Genomic DNA, 18634 nt, shown 5'->3' with positions numbered 1-18634 from the left:
GGCGCTGGGTTTTGTGTGCCTCTATATGGCGCTCTGTTTTGTGTCGCTATGTGGCACTGTTCCCTGTGCTGCTATATGGCGCTGGGTTTCGTGTGCCTCTATATGGCGCTGTTTTGTGTCGCTATGTGGCACTGTTCCCTGTGCTGCTATATGGCGCTGGGTTTCGTGTGCCTCTATATGGCACTGTTCCCTGTGCTGCTATATGGCGCTGGGTTTCGTGTGCCTCTATATGGCGCTCTGTTTTGTGTCGCTATGTGGCACTGTTCCCTGTGCTGCTATATGGCGCTGGGTTTCGTGTGCCTCTATATGGCGCTGTTTTGTGTCGCTATGTGGCACTGTTCCCTGTGCTGCTATATGGCGCTGGGTTTCGTGTGCCTCTATATGGCGCTCTGTTTTGTGTCGCTATATGGCACTGTTCCCTGTGCTGCTATATGGCGCTGGGTTTCGTGTGCCTCTATATGGCGCTCTGTTTTGTGTCGCTATGTGGCACTGTTCCCTGTGCTGCTATATGGCGCTTTTTCGTGTGCCTCTATATGGCACTGTTCCCTGTGCTGCTATATGGCGCTGGGTTTCGTGTGCCTCTATATGGCGCTGTTTTGTGTGTCGCTATATGGCACTGTTCCCTGTGCTGCTATATGGCGCTGGGTTTTGTGTGCCTCTATATGGCGCTATGTTTTGTGTCGCTTTGTGGCACTGTTCCCTGTGCTGCTATATGGCGCTGGGTTTCGTGTGCCTGTATATGGCGCTGTTTTGTGTCGCTATGTGGCACTGTTCCCTGTGCTGCTATATGGCGCTGGGTTTCGTGTGCCTCTATATGGCGCTGTTCCCTGTGCTGCTATATGGCGCTGGGTTTCGTGTGCCTCTATATGGCGCTGTTTTGTGTCGCTATATGGCACTGTTCCCTGTGCTGCTATATGGCGCTGGGTTTCGTGTGCCTCTATATGGCGCTGTTTTGTGTGTCACTATATGGCGCTGTTTTGGCGTGTTGCTATATGGCTCTGTTTCTATGCTGTGAATATAAACAATTAGCGAAAAAAAAAGCAAATATGTGATGAAGAGCAATAAAAAGTGAGCAAATCGGTTTCAACACCATAAAGGTGACGGCTCAGTGCTGCACTCTGCATTATGGGCCGTGTACTGACATATACTACAGGCTATGACGTCTCTCAGAAAACTGACTACCACAGGTGTGACGTCACCACGCCGCTCTGCTGCTGCACGTACACTGTTACCATAACAACCAGCGCTTCCAAGCTGACTGCGCTGAGCGCAGAGAACCGGAAACGGAAGTCGTAGTGCCCGGAGCGGCCATATTGGAAGCGGGGGAGGAAATACACAGGAGGAGATCGAGGAGGAGAAGAAAAAGAAAAGAGAAGCGCGCTGACCCCGGGCTGAGAGGTGAGGAGGCGGCAGGCTGCGGGGTTATGTCACTGCGGAGCACCGGGAGATGGAGGGAGCAGGAAGCGGAGTGGCGGGCTGCTGGGGATATTTGTGGCCAGGCCCTGGAGGAGGGGGAGGCACCTAGTGCTAGTTGTCACCTGGGGAGGTTTCTAGGGGTGGTGGGTATTGGTATCATGTGTGCCGGTGACCTGGTGCTCAGGGGGTGACAGAACCCCAGTGCCGGCCATGGACACCGCTGATTAGCGCTCGTCTGTTCCTATGGAGACCAGACACTTCCTGATCACTGCTGGCACTGTCTGTTGTAACCTGCAGGGAGCCTCCATATGACAATCTGCCATGTATTGTCCATAGAGGACCAGATTTTGGGCGACTTTGTTGTTTTGCCTGTTGTACGACTGTCTGAGAGCGGCACGTCAGTTCCTATTGATGTGAATAAGGATGACCACTACTCTTCTGTGGGGACACCGGGTGTCGGCCCCCACTGATCTGATATTGACCACCTATCCATAGAATAGCTCATCAATATGACGCTGGAAATCCAGATTAAAGGGCTATTCCCCAAAGGTTCAAGGAGGCACCCTGTCCTCAGGATAAGGGATAACTTGCTGATTGCTGGTGGTCTGACAGCTGGGACACACAACGATCACAAGATTGGAGCTCTGCACCCCTGTCCTAAATGGTGCATATACTCGGCCTATGCTCCATGCATTACCTATGGGAGTGGAGAATGAGCATGGGCACCTGCTCCATGCAGGACAGAGCCCTGATTTCAGGACCTCTCCCACAGGATTCAGCAAGGTATTCCTTATCCTGTGGTTAAGGGAGAGCATTATTTTATACTAGATGGAGGTCCGATGCTTTCGCATCGGGAGGGCGGTAATGTCACGATGGGGGCTGGCTTTGCAGCGTTAAGAATCTCCCCCTCCACCATGTGCTCACCCACCTATCCACTCTCTCTTTCCCCATGTGCTGACTTCTCCCGTCTGTGCTCTCTTCTTTGACCTGTCTACCCCATGTGCTATCCCCCTTGTCTGCTGTCTCTCCTTCCTCTGCTGTGTTCTCCCCTCATGTGCTGTCCCATTTGAGCTGTCTCCCCCCTGTGTCTGACCGTGTACAGAACATACCACAGCTCCTGGGCAGGGGAGAAAGACAATACGGACATTACAGCAGGGGATCACAGAGGATTCATTTTGTGTGATAAAATATTGTTTAAAAACAGTCAGTGAAATATTTTACCTCACAAAAGGAATCCTCTGTGATCCCCTGCTGTAATGTCAGTATTGTCTTTTGCTTCCTCCCCTGCCCAGGAGATGTGGTATGCTCTGTACATGGTCAGACACAGACAATTTTTAAAATGGACTTTCGTTCGTGGGAAACCCCTTTAATGTGACCGGCTTCCTCTGCCTGTAGAGACGTTGCTCATCTGCCGCCGGGATCAGCTGAATGATTCACTGCGCCTGCGCGGAATTCATGCAGGCGCAGTGTGACGGTGTTCCGCTGGTGGTACTGCGCAAGAGGCTGTGTGAGTGTGGTGCGATGGTGTTCCGTTGGTGGTACCACGCAATAGGTTGGTACCAGCAGCAGTTTCCATATTGAGACACATCACTTGGGTGTCCCCAATGTGGCGGTCAGTGAACTTCCTCCTCTTGGAATTCTGGGATACGGTGACATCTGGACAGGGCAGGAAATGAAAACATTACAAGGCAATTATAGATTATAATGTGATCTCTGTTATACCCAGTTCTGGGCCTCGGGGCGCTAGCCCGTCACCTGTTAGCTCCTCTGACTTGTCAGGTTTAGTAAACAATTACATTCCTCATGAAATAACTATTTTGATGCACCTATTCCTCTAGTTTTGCATCATGCTGTTCTTCTGTTTATTCCTCCTGAGAATTGTACAAATAAATTGGACATTAACACTCTTTGTCAAAAAGGGAAGTGTCATTACACAGCCTGACACTGTTCACATTGTTGGGTGAGTGTCAAGATGATCAGGGACACATCCCTTTAACTGGTAACTCCTGGTTGTCATTATAGTCATACGTTTCCAAGAGGGGTTTCAGAGGAATGACACAATACGGAGTTGCAAGAAAAGATGATTTAGTCCTCTGGGGACTCCACTGCCCTGCCGCCAGCCCTCCTTTACTCCTCTGGGGACTCCACTACCCTCCCTGCCACCCTTCCTTTCCGCCTCCTGCGTGGACTCCTCTACCCTCCCCGCCACCTTTCCTTTCCGTTTGCGTGGACTCCTCTACCCTCCTCACCACCCTTCCTTTCCTCCTCCTGCGTGGACTCCTCCACCCTCCTCACCACCCTTCCTTTTTTTTTTTTCCTCCTGCGTGGACTCCTCTATCCTCCCCGCCACCTTTCCTTTCCTTTTGCGTGGACTCCTCTACCCTCCCCACCACCCTTTCTTTCCACCTCCTGCGTGGACTCCTCCACCCTCCCCGCAACCCTTCCTTTCTTCCTTCTCTGTGGACTCCACTGCCCTCTCCCCCACCCTTCCTTTCCTCCTTCTCTGTGGACTCCACTGCCCTCTCCCCCACCCTTCCTTTCCTCCTTCTCTGTGGACTCCACTGCCCTCTCCCCCACCCTTCCTTTCCTCCTTCTCTGTGGACTCCACTGCCCTCTCCCCCACCCTTCCTTTCCTCCTTCTCTGTGGACTCCACTGCCCTCTCCCCCACCCTTCCTTTCCTCCTTCTCTGTGGACTCCACTGCCCTCTCCCCCACCCTTCCTTTCCTCCTTCTCTGTGGACTCCACTGCCCTCTCCCCCACCCTTCCTTTCCTCCTTCTCTGTGGACTCCACTGCCCTCTCCCCCACCCTTCCTTTCCTCCTTCTCTGTGGACTCCACTGCCCTCTCCCCCACCCTTCCTTTCCTCCTTCTCTGTGGACTCCACTGCCCTCTCCGCCACCCTTCCTTTCCTCCTTCTCTGTGGACTCCACTGCCCTCTCCGCCACCCTTCCTTTCCTCCTTCTCTGTGGACTCCACTGCCCTCTCTGCCACCCTTCCTTTCCTCCTTCTCTGTGGACTCTACTCTCTGCACTGAACAAGAAGATGGGGCATCTGAATTTAATCTTCCCAGTCCTTTTGTCCCATTTCATAATGTGTTGGAGGATAGCCGAGAAGACCCCATACACAATAAATGGTCAACCGAAATTGGTGCATTTGACTGATCTTTAAGGTGTATGGGGCCCTTTTAGACTACACTGTCACCCATTGATGGTCTGAGAGTGGTGGCATTCATCTACATAGCTCTATTGGGCGTCATTACGGCTGTTCAGCTTTATTGAGCCTGATGAGTAAAGTGTGCTTTTTCACAGTGTATACTGAGAGCTTTTTGCTCACACTAGATTCCGGGCTTCTACATACACGAAGGCTCTCTCATCTGCTTAACCCCCTGTTTTGCCCCCCTAGATCCAGTCCGGTTTCTGTTTTCTTTCTACAGGCGTGAATAACATATTGTGTGGCTGCTCTGACCAATGGAAAATTTCTGCCACAAATGTGAGCAGAGCATTTTTTTTTTTTTTTAACTTGGTCTTATAATTCTGTTTTAGGTCCTGTTGTTGATCGCAGTTGGAATAGGTTCTCTCCCATCCCATTATTAGCCTCAGTAAATGGACCCTTGTTTATCACCAGCTGTGTACCTCTATACAGTGACACGTCCTACAATGGCTTCTGATCTGTTACTTGTAGATTACGTGACGTCACGCAGGGCTGCCACTAGGAATTTCGGGGCCCCGTACTGGCAAAATTTTCGGGGCCCCCTTGAGACTCTGCCCAGGCTCAACCCCAGCACCGCCCTCCACCACTCGAACTGTCCACAGCCCCACAGTTCTCTTGGAAAAACTCCACCTCTCACCAATCACTCATTAACAGTTCGCATCTCCAGATCACACACATAGCCAGCAGCTCTTGTTTTGGCCAAATGATTTTTTAAATCTGCCACCACGACAAGGTAGACTCTTTTGGCCGGGCCCTACTCTACTCTAACCTATTAAACATTTGCTAAAATTTCCAATACAATTTAGGTATATTTTTAATTTATTTTTCAACTTTAAAAATGACCAGTAATATCACATCCAAAGGGACAAATACCACCGCAGCACGTCCAGACCACATATTACCACCACATAGTGACCTATAATACCACATACAAGGAACAAATACAGCCACACCATGACCAGACCACATATTACCACCACAGAGACAGAATAATAGCACATATAAGGGACAAATACCACCACACCATGCCCAGACACCGTATTACAAGCACATGGTGACTGGATACTACAATACTGATCGTTAAAAAAAAAAAACAACATAATACTATCACCATTAGTGCCATTATACACAGGAGATCTGTACTTAGTATGTAGTGTCTGTGTACAGGTAATACAGTGATCACAAGTGACATTATACACAGGAACTCTGTATATAGTGTCAGTGCACAGGTAATACAGTGAACACTGGTGACATTGTACAAAGGCACTCTGTATATAGTGTCAGTGTACAGGTAAGGTAACACACTGACTCACCAGTGACGTCTCTAGGTAAAGTCCTTCATCTTTGCTTTTCATCTTTCATCCAGCACAGATCGCCATCATGTCTTCCAGTCAGGGCTCATCTCTGCAGGAAATAAGTTATCTAGAGCTCCACTTGCAGAACACATTACTTAATTTTTTCCCAACTTCTACACTACACCAGATGAAGAAAAAAGGTGACATAGTGTTGCTCTGCACAGTAACAGAACCTCCCCCCATTTAACCCCTTCATGACCAAGCCTATTTTGACCTTAATGACCAGGCCATTTTTTGCAATTCTTACCAGTGTCCCTTTATGAGGTAATAACTCAGAAACGCTTCAACGGATCCTAGCGATTCTGAGATTGTTTTTTCGTGACATATTGGGCTTCATGTTAGTGGTAAATTTAGGTCTATAATTTTTGCGTTTATTTGTGAAAAAATCAGAAATTTGGCGAAAATTTCGCAATTTTCAAATTTTGAATTTTTATTCTGTTAAACCAGAGTTATGTGACACAAAATAGTTACTAAATAACATTTCCCACATGTCTACTTTACATCAGCACAATTTTGGAAACAAAATATTTTTTTGTTAGGAAGTTATAAGGGTTAAAAGTTGACCAGCGATTTCTAATTTTTACAATATAATTTACAAAACCATTTTTTTTAGGGACTACCTCATATTTGAAGTCACTTTGAGGGGTCTATATGGCAGAAAATATCCAAAAGTGACACCATTCTAAAAACTGCACCCCTCAAGCTACTCAAAACTACATTCAAGAAGATTATTAACCCTTCAGGTGTTTCACAGGAACTAAAGCAACGTGGAAAGAAAAAATGGACATTTTAATTTTTCCAACAAAAATTTTCTTTTAGCATCAATTTTTTCATTTTCACATGGGCAACAGGATAAAATGGATCCTAAAATTTGTTGGGCAATTTCTCCTGAGTACACCGATACCTCATATGTGGTCATAAACCACTGTTTGGGTGCATGGCGGGGCTCAGAAGGGAAGGAGCGCCATTTGACTTTTTGAATGGAAAATATGCTGGAATATTTAGCAGCTGCCATGTCACGTTTGGAGAGCCCCTGTGTGCATAAACATTGTAGCACCCCCACAAGTGACCCCATTTTGGAAACTAGACCACCCAAGGAACTTATCTAGATGCATAGTGATCACTTTGAATCCCCAGGTACTTCACAAATTGATCTGTAAAAAAAAAGTACTTTTTTTTCACAAATTTTCTTTTAGCCTCAGTTTTTTCATTTTCACATCGGCAACAGGATAAAATGGATCCTAAAATTTGTTGAGCAATTTCTCCTGAGTGCACAGATACCTCATGTGGTCATAAACCACTGTTTGAGCGCACAGCAGGGTTCGGAACGGAAGGAGCACCATTTGACTTTTTGAATGGAAAATTAGCTCCAATCGTTATCGGACACCATGTCGCGTTTGGAGAGCCCCTGTGCACCTAAACAATTGGAGCTCCCCCACAAGTGACCCCATTTTGGAAACTAGACCCCCTTAAGGAACTTATCTAGATGTGTAGTGAGCACTTTGAACCCCCAAGTGCTTCACAAAAGTTTATAACACAGAGCAGTGAAAATAAAAAATATTTTTTTTTCCTCAAAAATGATTTTTAGCACACTATATTTTTAATTTTCACAAGGCTAACAGGAGAAATTGGACCACAAAAGTTGTTGTCCAGTTTGTCCTGAGTACGCTGGTACCCCATATGTGGGGGGGAATCACTGTTTGGGCACACGGCAGGGCTCAGAAGGGAAGGAGCGCCATTTGACTTTTTGAAATGCAAATTGCTTCTAATCCTTAGCGGACACAATGTCGTGTTTGGAGAGCCCCTGTGTGCCTAAACATTGGAGCTCCCCCACAAATGACCCCATTTTGGAAACTAGACCCCCTAAGGAACTTATCTAGATGCATAGTGAGCACTTTGAACCCCCAAGTGCTTCACAAAAGTTTATAACGCAGAGCCGTGAAAATACAAAATATTTTTTTTTCCTCAAAAAATTATTTTTTAGTGCGCAATTTTTTATTTTCACAAGGGTACCAGGATAAATTAGACCCAAAAAGTTGTTGTCCAGTTTGTCCTGAGTACGCTGGTACCCCATGTGTGGGGGGGGAACCACTGTTTGGGCACACGTTGGGGCTCGGAAGGGAAGTAGTGACATTATGAAATGCTGACTGATGGAATCGGGGTGGATAAAAATCAATGTTTTTTTAAAAAAAAATCAAAAAAATCGGATTTTTTTTATTTAAATTGGATTTTTTTGATTTAAATCGGATTTTTTTCAATAAACTGCTTTTTGAGGAAAATATTTTACCATCCAAAGGTTCTTCCATCATGAGATAAAGCTGAGTTGTTTAACTCAGTAGACTAAAGGCTGTATATGTGTAACATTCACAATGCCATGCTCTTCCAGAGGTTTCTGTAGGATTAGTGGGCAGTTTCTCTCCTATATTATCACAGACGCTCGCTTTACTTACGCAGTTCTCAAAACTGAATTTGACTCCGCAGAGGTCCCAGCCTCTTCTTCACGGCAAAAATGTTACAACATGAACAGAGTTGGGAAAAAGACCTTAATCCTATTGTTCTACAAACCTATGAATACAGAATCAACCCCTTCAGTGCCAAGTCCAAGAAGTTAGACAATATGTTTCTGATTGTTTGGAGTGGAATAGATCTGCACAACACAAGAAGAATGTGAATCTAAGTGTGAGGAGGAGGAAGGGCAAGCAGACAAGAAAATGAAAGTGAAACTTTGAGCACAATACTGCAGCATAGCCACAGACAGACAAGTCTGGATCTGTTTGTGTGTACGATCTGAGGTTTATTACATTCTTTCCTTATAATGGCAGCAGGCCGTAAAAGAGACCCAGTTTGGGAATATTTTAATGAAGCTCCTTCGCCTATCGGTAAGGCTGGCATGCGTGTAAAATGCAAACGATGCAACAGAGATGCAAGGCCTGGTGGCGCGAATGAGGCAACATCATGAGAAGTGCGGTGATGAAGATGACCAAAGAAACACTTCTGAACAGGCAGGATCTTCAGGTTGGTAAACATTTTTATTGAATCCTATTTCTAAAGACTGAACTGCCATGTGTGAGAAAAATTATATTTCTTTTTATTACTGCATGTTACTGTCATTTGGTACAGTTATGAAGAAAAACAAATATTCCTTTTGGGGCAGGGGCAGTGATGTGTTGTGTACAATAAGCAGAAATTGTATAAACAATAAAATAACAGCATTGACTTTTTTTGTTTAGGGGAATTCATGGATTCTGGAAACTATCCACCTCCAAGATCACCATCATCCTGTTCTACAGTTTCAGAGTTATCCATCCAGGCAGGATAGTGCTTCATTAGCAGCAGCAGCATCATCATCAGACACCCACAGCCACATATCACCATCACCCAAAAGGAAGAAAAAACCTTTACCTCCTGGAACCACCATAGATAGGTTTGTGATAAGAACTAGCAGATTAGAAAAAGAGTTGATTGATGAAAAAATTGCCCAGTTTATTTATGCAACGAACTCTTCTTTCCGTCTGACTGAGAACCCACATTTCATTAATATGGTTCAGTCACTGAGACCAGGATACAGTCCACCCAGCAGAGCTGATGTTGCAGGGAAACTGCTGGATCAAGTGTATGACAGAGAAATGGAGCAATGTGCAACAGCTCTGGAGGGTAAAATTGTTAACCTAAGTATTGATGGGTGGAGTAATGTCCACAATGATCCTATTGTATGTGCTTGTATAACAACAGAAGAAGGTAAAGTCTTCCTTGCACAAACAACTGATACGTCAGGAAATGCACACACAGCAGAATACTTACAAGAAGTGGCAGTAAAAGCTATAACGACATGTGAACAAAAATTCAAATGTCTAGTACGCAGTTTGGTCACTGACAATGCTGCAAACGTATCCAAGATGAGAAGAGATTTAGAAGAGCAGGGAGGGAATACAAAGCTGCTAATAACATATGGTTGCAGTGCTCATTTGCTGCACCTCTTAGCCAAAGACTTAAGTGTTCCAGAAATAAAGGCTAATGTTGTTGAAATTGCTAAATACTTACGTAATAATCATTTTGCTGCAGCAGCTCTGAAAAGGATGGGTGGAACCAAGCTAACGCTCCCACAAGATGTTAGATGAAACTCTGTGGTGGACTGTTTTGAGCAGTATATCAAAAACTGGCCTATTCTGATGACACTTTGTGAAGAAAATCGAGATAAAATAGATGGCACTGTCACGGCCAAAATCCTCAACATTGGGCTTAAGAGAAATGTTGAACATATGCTGAGCTTCCTGAAACCCATCTCTCAAGCTTTAAACAAAATACAGAAAAATAGCTGTTTTATTGCGGATGCTGTTGAAATTTGGAAGGAACTGAGTGAACACTTAAAAACAGAACTACACATGGACAGAATTAAATTACAAGCAGTAAACAAACGAATGGGACAAGCACTGACTCCAGCTCATTTTTTGGCAAATATTGTCAATATCCAATATCAGGGTCAAAACCTAAGTGCTGAGGAAGAGGAGTTAGCTATGACATGAGTATCCAGCAATCATCCATCTTTAATGCCAACTATAATAAACTTCAGAGCTAAGGGGGAACCATTCAAGAAATATATGTTTGCTGAAGATATTTTAAGGAAGGTCACACCAGTAAACTGGTGGAAGTCACTTAAGCGCTTGGATTTAGAGACTGTTCAAGTAATGATTTCACTTTTAACAGCAGTAGCTTCTTCTGCAGGCGTTGAAAGAATATTCTCTTCCTTTGGACTCATTCATTCTAAATTGAGAAATCGGTTGGGACCCAATAAAGCAGGAAAGCTTGTTTTTCTTTTCCAGATTATGAATAGGAACAAAGAAGAAGATGAAGATGACAAGTGAGCTACAGAGGACAGCAGGGACAGTAGTATTTAAGTTTTTCATGTGTCGGCTGGGCTGACAGTCTAAGTTTCTTAAAATATATATATATATATTTTGTTTAGCCAAATTAGTTAACAAACATGGATGTTTGTTTAAGCAAATAACTTATGCTGTAATGTTGTTATTGTTTCAGTTGAATAAATCTATTTAAATTGTTATTAAGGTCAGGATTATTTTTCTCCTTCCTAAGTACAACAGAACAGTGGAGTCCAAATATGAATGATTAACCCATTAAACTGGGGAGAAAAAAGTAATATAAAAAGTGATTCTAAAAATCTTCATCTACTTGCATGTTAAAGTAGCAAGAACTAGTTTAGGTAGAAACTTTGATTTAAATCACTGATTTAAATCAAGCCTTACTGACTAGTGATTTAAATCGTGATTTAAATCAGTTAGATTTAAATCAAATCCACCCTGGATGGAATGGTCTGCGGGCATCATGTAACATTTGCAGAGCCCCTGATGTACCTAAACTGTGGAACCCCCTCCACAAGTGACCTCATTTTGGAAACTAAACCCCCCAAGGAACTTATCTAGATGTGTGGTGAGCACCTTGAACCCCCAAGCGCGTCACAGAAGTTTATAACGCAGAGCCGTGAAAATAAAAGCTAATTTTTTTTCCTAAAAAAAATGATTTTCAGCCAGCAATTTTTTATTTTCACAAGGGTAGCAGGATAAATTGTGGACCCCAAAAGTTGTTGTACAGTTTGTCCTGAGTACGCTGGTGCCCCATATATGGGGGGGAACCATTGTTTGGGCACACATAAGGACTCGGAAGGGAAGGAATGCAGACTTTGATGGAATGGTCTGCGGTCGTCGTTACGTTTGCAGAGCCCCTGATGTGCCTAAACAGTGGAAACCCCCCACAAATGACCCCATTTTGGAAACTAGACCTCCCAAGGAACTTATCTAGATGCCTGGTGAGCTCTTTGAACCCCCAAGTGCTTCACAGAAGTTTAGAATGCAGAGACGTAAAAATGAAAAAAAAAAAGTTTTTCCACAAAAATATTTTTTTTAGCCCTCAATTTTTTAGTTTCCCAAGGGTACCAGGAGAAATTAGACCCCCAAAGTTGTTGTGCAATTTTTCCTGAGTACGCTGATACCCCATATGTTGGGGTAAACCACTGTTTGGGCACACGTCGGGGCTTGGAAGGGAGGGAGCACCGTTTAACTTTTTTTGAACGCAAAATTGGCTGGAATCAATGGTTGCACCATGTCGCGTTTGGAGAACCCCTGACGTGCCTAAACAGTGGAAACCCCACAATTCTAACTTCAACCCTAACCCCAACACACCCCTAACCCTACTCCCAACCCCAATACACCCCTAACCCTAATCTCAACCCTAACCACAAGCCTAACACTAATTCCAACCCTAACCCTAATTGTAGCCCTCTTTCCAACCCTAACCCTAATGGAAAAATAAAAATAATTTCTTTATTTTATTAGTTGATCCTGCCTATGTGGGTGATAAACGGGGGGGTTTATTTACTTTTCATTATATTTTGATCACTGTGAGAGTTTATCACAGTGATCAAAATGAATGAATGGAAATTTTTTTTTTATTTGTTTACTGCTCGTTGCCTAGGTTACCGGCCACCTCAGGCTATCAGAGATGGCTGGTCTCTTACATGAGGAGCGTATTGCTTACATCCCTTTCCAATAGGAGCTTGTAAGCGCTGCTCTGAAGCTGGATGGATCACTGGATCCAACCTATTTGTGTGCCCCTGCTGTGGAAGAGGCAAAGCTGCCATTTGTAGATGTACACAGCATTGGACAGCACACAGTTCAGAACTGAAGCCATGTGATGGTCTAAACTGTCAATCATCAGGAGCACACCGCTCCCTAGCATGCACGATACTGGGAGGCAGAGGAGCGGCATGCTCCTGAAGATCCATGCTGAGAACCCTTTTTAAGCAAATATCCTTAGGGTTGGTCACTATCATTAGGTTTGTGGGATCTTGCTGAGGCATCGTGTCCCCTTCATTGTAGATGTGTACATTATGTAGGCTGCTATAAGGACTGCACATCTGTGACCACCACACGTCTCTTGTCTTCTTCTTTTTCGTGTAGATGAGCAGCAACAGTAATAAGAGAGCACCAACCACTGCAACACAACGGTTAAAGCAGGACTATCTGAGGATCAAAAAAGACCCAGTGCCTTACATTTGTGCTGAACCTCTTCCGTCAAATATTTTGGAATGGTGAGTACCTGTCCCACAGGGGCGGCCACAGCCGTAATGACCTACAGTGGGCTTTCCAGTACTCAGGAGCGTCTCGAACCCGCTAGGTGTCGCCGCACATGTCCGCGGACTGGCCCTGTGTATTCTGAGCCACCTGTCCTATTAGACATGTATCTGTCAGGTTTGGTCATGTAGTTATTTTAGTCCCTGGCTATCATCAGTTGATTATTCTGCCAAAGGACTTTCTGTAGGTCCACAAAGTCATAAGACATCGCTCCTTCAAGGACAGAACAGTCATTGGCTTTACAGGAACGAGAAGTGAAGCAACAAATGCCGATATCACAGTTCTGGCCTGTGTACAGGGGCACGGTGTGATACACCAGAGCTTAGCTGCTCTGTACTCTTTACAAATACTATGTCCTCCTTCACAGGTAAGTCGGTAACTGCTTACTCCTGTCCCTTAGGTGTCAGTTTTACTGCAAATTTTCCATAGGGAAAACTGAGATCTTCAATGACTGGGGTCCCATGACTGTTGTGAAAAAAGTAGTCCCTGTGGTGAGCTGTGATTTGGGAGATCGGTGGCTACATCTTCATTCTCACAGAGGTCTGGCATTAGGATGGTTGTTCTGATCTACTAATGTAAGCTTTGCAAGAGCTACAGGACACAAAGCTAAACCCCATTGAAGTGGACTCACCTGTTGCAATACCACACATGGCCTAAGTACAGGTGTGTCGATATTTTTCAAAACTAGCCACCAAGTTATATTAATCCTGAATAACAACTTGACAGAGGAGGGGGACTCTGAGATCTCGTAAATATTTTTTATTTTTTTTATGTGCACCACGTAGAGAAGTACAGTTCCATAATGCAGCGACGTGTCACTTGTTCTTCTGGGTGAGAGGCTGGTATTTGTTTTATAGTGTTCAGCTTTCTAAGGTCACGTGTATAGAAGTTCACACGTGGAGCAAACAAACCAAAAGGCCGTGTGTGCACAGAGCTTGTTTATTGGGTCTGAGCAATACGAACAGCTGTTCAGTATTGTCATCTGTCTGCTGGGGTTATAGTGACCTGACTTCTCTGGGAGACAGCATTTTTTTGTTCTTTTATTAAAAATGTGTGCGTAATACACACATCAATGTTATATGTACCGTGTTTTCCAGGACGTCCCCCTGACAGCACCATGGAGGACCTCCTCCTTACAGGGACAGGAAAGTACACGAGAGGTTAAAAGGTCCCGTCCCACCCCCTTTCCCTCAGTATTTTTCCTGTCTCTGCATGGAGGGACACACGAGAGATCGCTGCGCACAGCTTACCGGAGGGCTCAGGGGGATTGTGCGGCCAGTCCAATCCTTCCCCCTGTCAAGAAGCCCAGGGCCGAAACTCCCAGTGGGGAGTCCCTCTGCCCCAAAGGCCAGTGAGCAGGACGACGCTCCTGGAGGGAGCCGCTCCTCCCGGGGTAGGCTCTCTGCTCCGGACATTAGAACGCCGGATCCCTGACGCGGTGAACGCGGTATGGAGCACGGTCCCCGCAGGCAGCTGGGCTTCCGGGTGGGGGCTGACATCATGATCAGGCGGCGACTTGCTTTCCAGGGTGGAAAGCGGAAGTGGCTGGCGCGCGGTTTCCCGACCTCTCGTGAGAGGATGCACGTCACTTCGGTGACGTCACGGATACTGGGTTTGAACTTTCAGCGCACGCTCCGTGCCAGAGAGTGGCTGCAATCGCAGGAGACGTGGTGGCAAAGGAATCAGAGGCTCCAGCAGATAGAGGGGTAAGTGCGCCTGGCGCAGACCACCCTCCCCATAGCCAAGCCCCGCAGCCACTTACAGGGCCCGGACCGACCTGACTATCCCTATCAGATGCCCTGTATGTTGTGTAAAGCTACCAGACACCCACGGCAAAACCCTCTGTGGGCCCTATACATCAAGGGTCATAAGAGATGAGCAGCCATCCCTCCTCTCAGAGATGAAATTCCTGATACGTGAGGAAGTTCAGGCCTCCATGTCCAGCCTCTCGCGACAGCAGCCTCCCAGCCCAGGGCCTAGCCGCAAGCACGCAAGGTGGGAGGCAGACCCAGGGGAGTCCGAACCAAGCTCTGATGAGGGGTCCGACTTAAGGGACTCCGATCCAGAAGAAGGCGAGATCCCAGCAGACAGCCATGACTGGGGCAGAAAGTACACCGGACAGGACACCGACGAGTTGGTCCAGGCTATAAGAAACACTATGCAGATTAAAGAAGTCCCTAAGCCACAATCCAGACAGGATCTGATGTTCGGGGGGACTCGCATCACAGAGGCAGACTGTGTTCCCTATAAGAGAACACATCAGAGCTATGGTCCTAGAGGAATGGAAAGATGCGGAATGTCGACTGGTACTGTCCCATGACTTTAAGGGTCGTTTACCTTTCGATCCAGAGGAAACAAGGCTATGGGAGGAGATCCTTAAGATCGACGTCCCAGTAGCCCAGGTCACAAAGAAGACCGCCATCCCATTCGAAGACTCATCAAGCCTCCGTGACCCAATGGACAGAAAGGCGGACATTCTCTTAAAAAGCACATGGGAGACTTCTGCAGCGCTTATTATAGCTAACATAGCAGCCACCTCGGTGGCCAGATCTATGTTCTTATGTATGGGTCAGTTGGAGGAACACCTTGCCAACAAGACCCCTAAGAGCAGATATCCTAGCCTCCCTTCCTCTCATGAAATCAGCTACGTCGGCCGAATCAGTAAGATTTGCGGCCAGGAACAGCTCCCTGTCTAATGCAGCACGGAGAGCTGTCTGGCTTAAGTCCTGGTCGGGGGGATAACGCTTCAAAGTCCAAATTATGCTCTATCCCCTTCTCGGGCCTAAGAGTATTCAGGCCAGCCCTAGACAACATCTTGGAGCTGGCTTCGGACAAAAACAAAGGATTTCCCAAGGATAAACCTAAATAGCCCCAGTCCTTTTGGAGAGGATTCTCCAGGAGACAGCCTGACTTTAGTTGCCAGGGCAGGTCCAACAGAAGCTCCTACAGGAGCTCCCACAGCCAGGGTGGGAGAAGCAAAGGCTCCCTCTTTGCGTCAACCTCCAGATCCAAGAGGCAATGACGCCATTGGTATCAGGGGAAGACGCCGTCACTTCGTGGAAAACTGGGCCCAGATTACCCAAAACCAATAGGTCCTCAGAACCATTGCGGAGGGCTACAGCATCGAGCTCTACTCCACTCCCCCAGAAAGATATATTTCCCCCACCGTAGTTCTGGCAGACTCCGCCATGTGGACAGACCTTCAAGATATGGTCAGTTCTGCTGTTATAGCGCCAGTTCCCCTGACAGATGTGGGCTAGCGGTACTACTACTTGTTATTTTTCCATCACAAAACCATCCGGCGAGGCCCGCGCTATTATAAATTTAAAACCTTTAAATGCCTGGGTCAGGTACAAAAGGTTCCGAATGGAGTTGATTCGATCAGCAATCCACCTCATAGACTGGGACGCTCTCAAGTGCACCCTCGACCTGAAGAGTGCTTACTATCAGGTCCCGATCCATCCCTCATCCCAGAAGCTGCTAAGGTTCGCAGTCGAACTACCGACCCGGACCTGCCACTTCCAGTTCCAATGCCTCCCATTCGGGCTGGCTTCGGCCCCCCCGAATATTCACAAAGCTGGTAGCGGAGGTAGTGGCCTACCTGAGAAGCCAAGGAATCGTGATTATACCATACCTAGACGATTTCCTCCTGGAGGCAGGATCAGAAGAAGGGCTCATCAGACACAGAAATCGAACGATTACAGTAATGGAGTTTCTGGGCTGGACTATCAACTGGCAGAAGTCAGACCTGGTACCAGAGAACAGAAAGACCTTCCTCGGAGTACTCCTAGACTCAAGGCGCAGGATATCTCTTCTACCAGAAGAAAAGCAGGAGGCAGTACAATACAATCGAAGACCTCCTGAAGCACCGCGCCTCCATAAGGGCTGCCATGAAGGTTCTGGGCCTTATGACGGCATGCATTCCATGCGTCAGATGGGCTCAGTTCCATTCGAGACCCTTACAAAAGGAGATCCTGTCGATATGGGACCGTCGTCAGTCCTCACTGGACAGACCCATGAATCTACTAGGGCCTGTAAGGAGGTCGCTTCGATGGTGGACACAGCCCAAGAACCTGCAAGTGGGTGTACTATGGACCACCTCTCCATACGTAGTAGTCACCACAGACGCCAGCACGTGGGGATGGGGAGCCCATGTAGAAGGGAAAATCTTTCATGGCAGATGGCCAGAACACATCAGAGACAGATTATCCAATTTCAGGGAACTTTATGCGGTCTGGGAAACCCTAAGACAAAACAGGACTACCCTAAAGAATCAACACGTCCGACAATGTGATAGCAGTTTCGTTCCTGAAGCACCAGGGAGGTCCCAGACATCGACCACTTCAGGCCCTCGCGGAGAAAATATTTTCCTGGGCAGAAGGCGTAGTCCTCTCTGTAACCGCAATACACCTAGTCTGTTACCACATTCTGGGAACCCTCTATCTGAGCAGACAGCAGGTCTGCCCAACAGACTGGGAGCTGAACCAGGAGATATTCCACCAACTGTGTCAGCTCTGGGGGACCCCCGGAATAGATCTATTCGCAAACTGATGAAACTCGAAGGTCTCCAGATTTAACTCCCTGAACCCTACGGACCATCCAGAGGGCATAGATGCCCTGAGCCAGGTCTGGGAGGAACATCTCTCATACGCATTTCCACCGCTGGCACTCATCCCAGCGGTACTCAGGAAGATCCATGAGGACCGCGCAAAGGTGATTATGGTTGTCCTATACTGGCCGAGAAGAAGTTGGTTTCTCCTGCTGGTGGCCATGGCAGTAGAAAGCCCAATCGAGCTCCCTCTGAAGAAAGATGTCATCCACCAGGGCCCGATCCGCCACCCGAATCCAGCAAGACTTCACCTCTCGGCCTGGATCCTGAAGGGGACATCCTGAAGGCAAAAGGCTTATCAGATCAGGTCATAGCTACTCTACAGGCCAGCAGAAAACTGGTCACATCCGCAATATACCTAAAAATATGGAAGAGATTCTGTCTGGAGGGTGGCACGTCCAACTTCGTGGCAGGTTTCCCTGACCTCCCTAGCGTCCTAAACTTCCTGCAGTCGGGGTTTAGCAAAGGCCTTAAGCCCAGCACTTTAAAGGTCCAGATTTCGGCCCTCAGCTCCTTTGATTACCCCCTGGCCTCTCACCCTTGGATAGTAAGGTTTATACGGGCCACACAACGGCTACGCCCTACAATCAGTGTAATCACAGGAATTGCCCAACAATTGCACATTCCCAATTATGGGTAATATACCACCAACAGATAATAATCACTCTATGGTAACCAAAAAAGTAGAAAAAGGAATTTGGCACCACACAATGGCATATAATTAATAAAACCACATTTTATTTATGCAAAACATAAAAAAACAAGGTGTAATAAGAAAGGTGTCAAACAAAGGGACTTAAAAAAGTCCATGGAAAGTCCTACCACAGCAATTTGTTTAAAGCATTTTAGTGCACCCAAAGATATAATGAAAAAGGGACAAGAACGCACACCAAATGGTG

At 46.4% G+C, this 18634-nt stretch overlaps 1 protein-coding gene across 2 annotated transcripts in view; it reads left to right on the top strand.

The window, feature by feature from the left end:
- The first annotated feature begins 1190 nt into the window (after positions 1 to 1190).
- The window catches only part of UBE2J2 (ubiquitin conjugating enzyme E2 J2), a 28214-nt gene continuing 10770 nt past the window's right edge, over positions 1191 to 18634 (top strand). The window contains exons 1-2 of one of the 2 annotated variants that reach the window (XM_073585425.1): positions 1191 to 1398; positions 12953 to 13083. In XM_073585425.1, coding sequence (XP_073441526.1) covers positions 12953 to 13083 — 131 coding nt within the window. In that variant the 5' untranslated portion in view covers positions 1191 to 1398. Of the gene's footprint in view, positions 1399 to 9266; positions 9406 to 12952; positions 13084 to 18634 lie in introns of those variants that run through there. The other variant, XM_073585426.1, reaches the window with a different exon arrangement.

This window comes from Dendrobates tinctorius, unplaced genomic scaffold (genome assembly GCF_039654945.1).
Source record: "Dendrobates tinctorius isolate UK_male_01 unplaced genomic scaffold, ASM3965494v1 ptg000086l, whole genome shotgun sequence".
NCBI lineage: Eukaryota > Metazoa > Chordata > Amphibia > Anura > Dendrobatidae > Dendrobates > Dendrobates tinctorius.
Note: the sequence above shows the minus strand (reverse complement) of the source record. Positions and strands in the feature narration are given on the sequence as shown.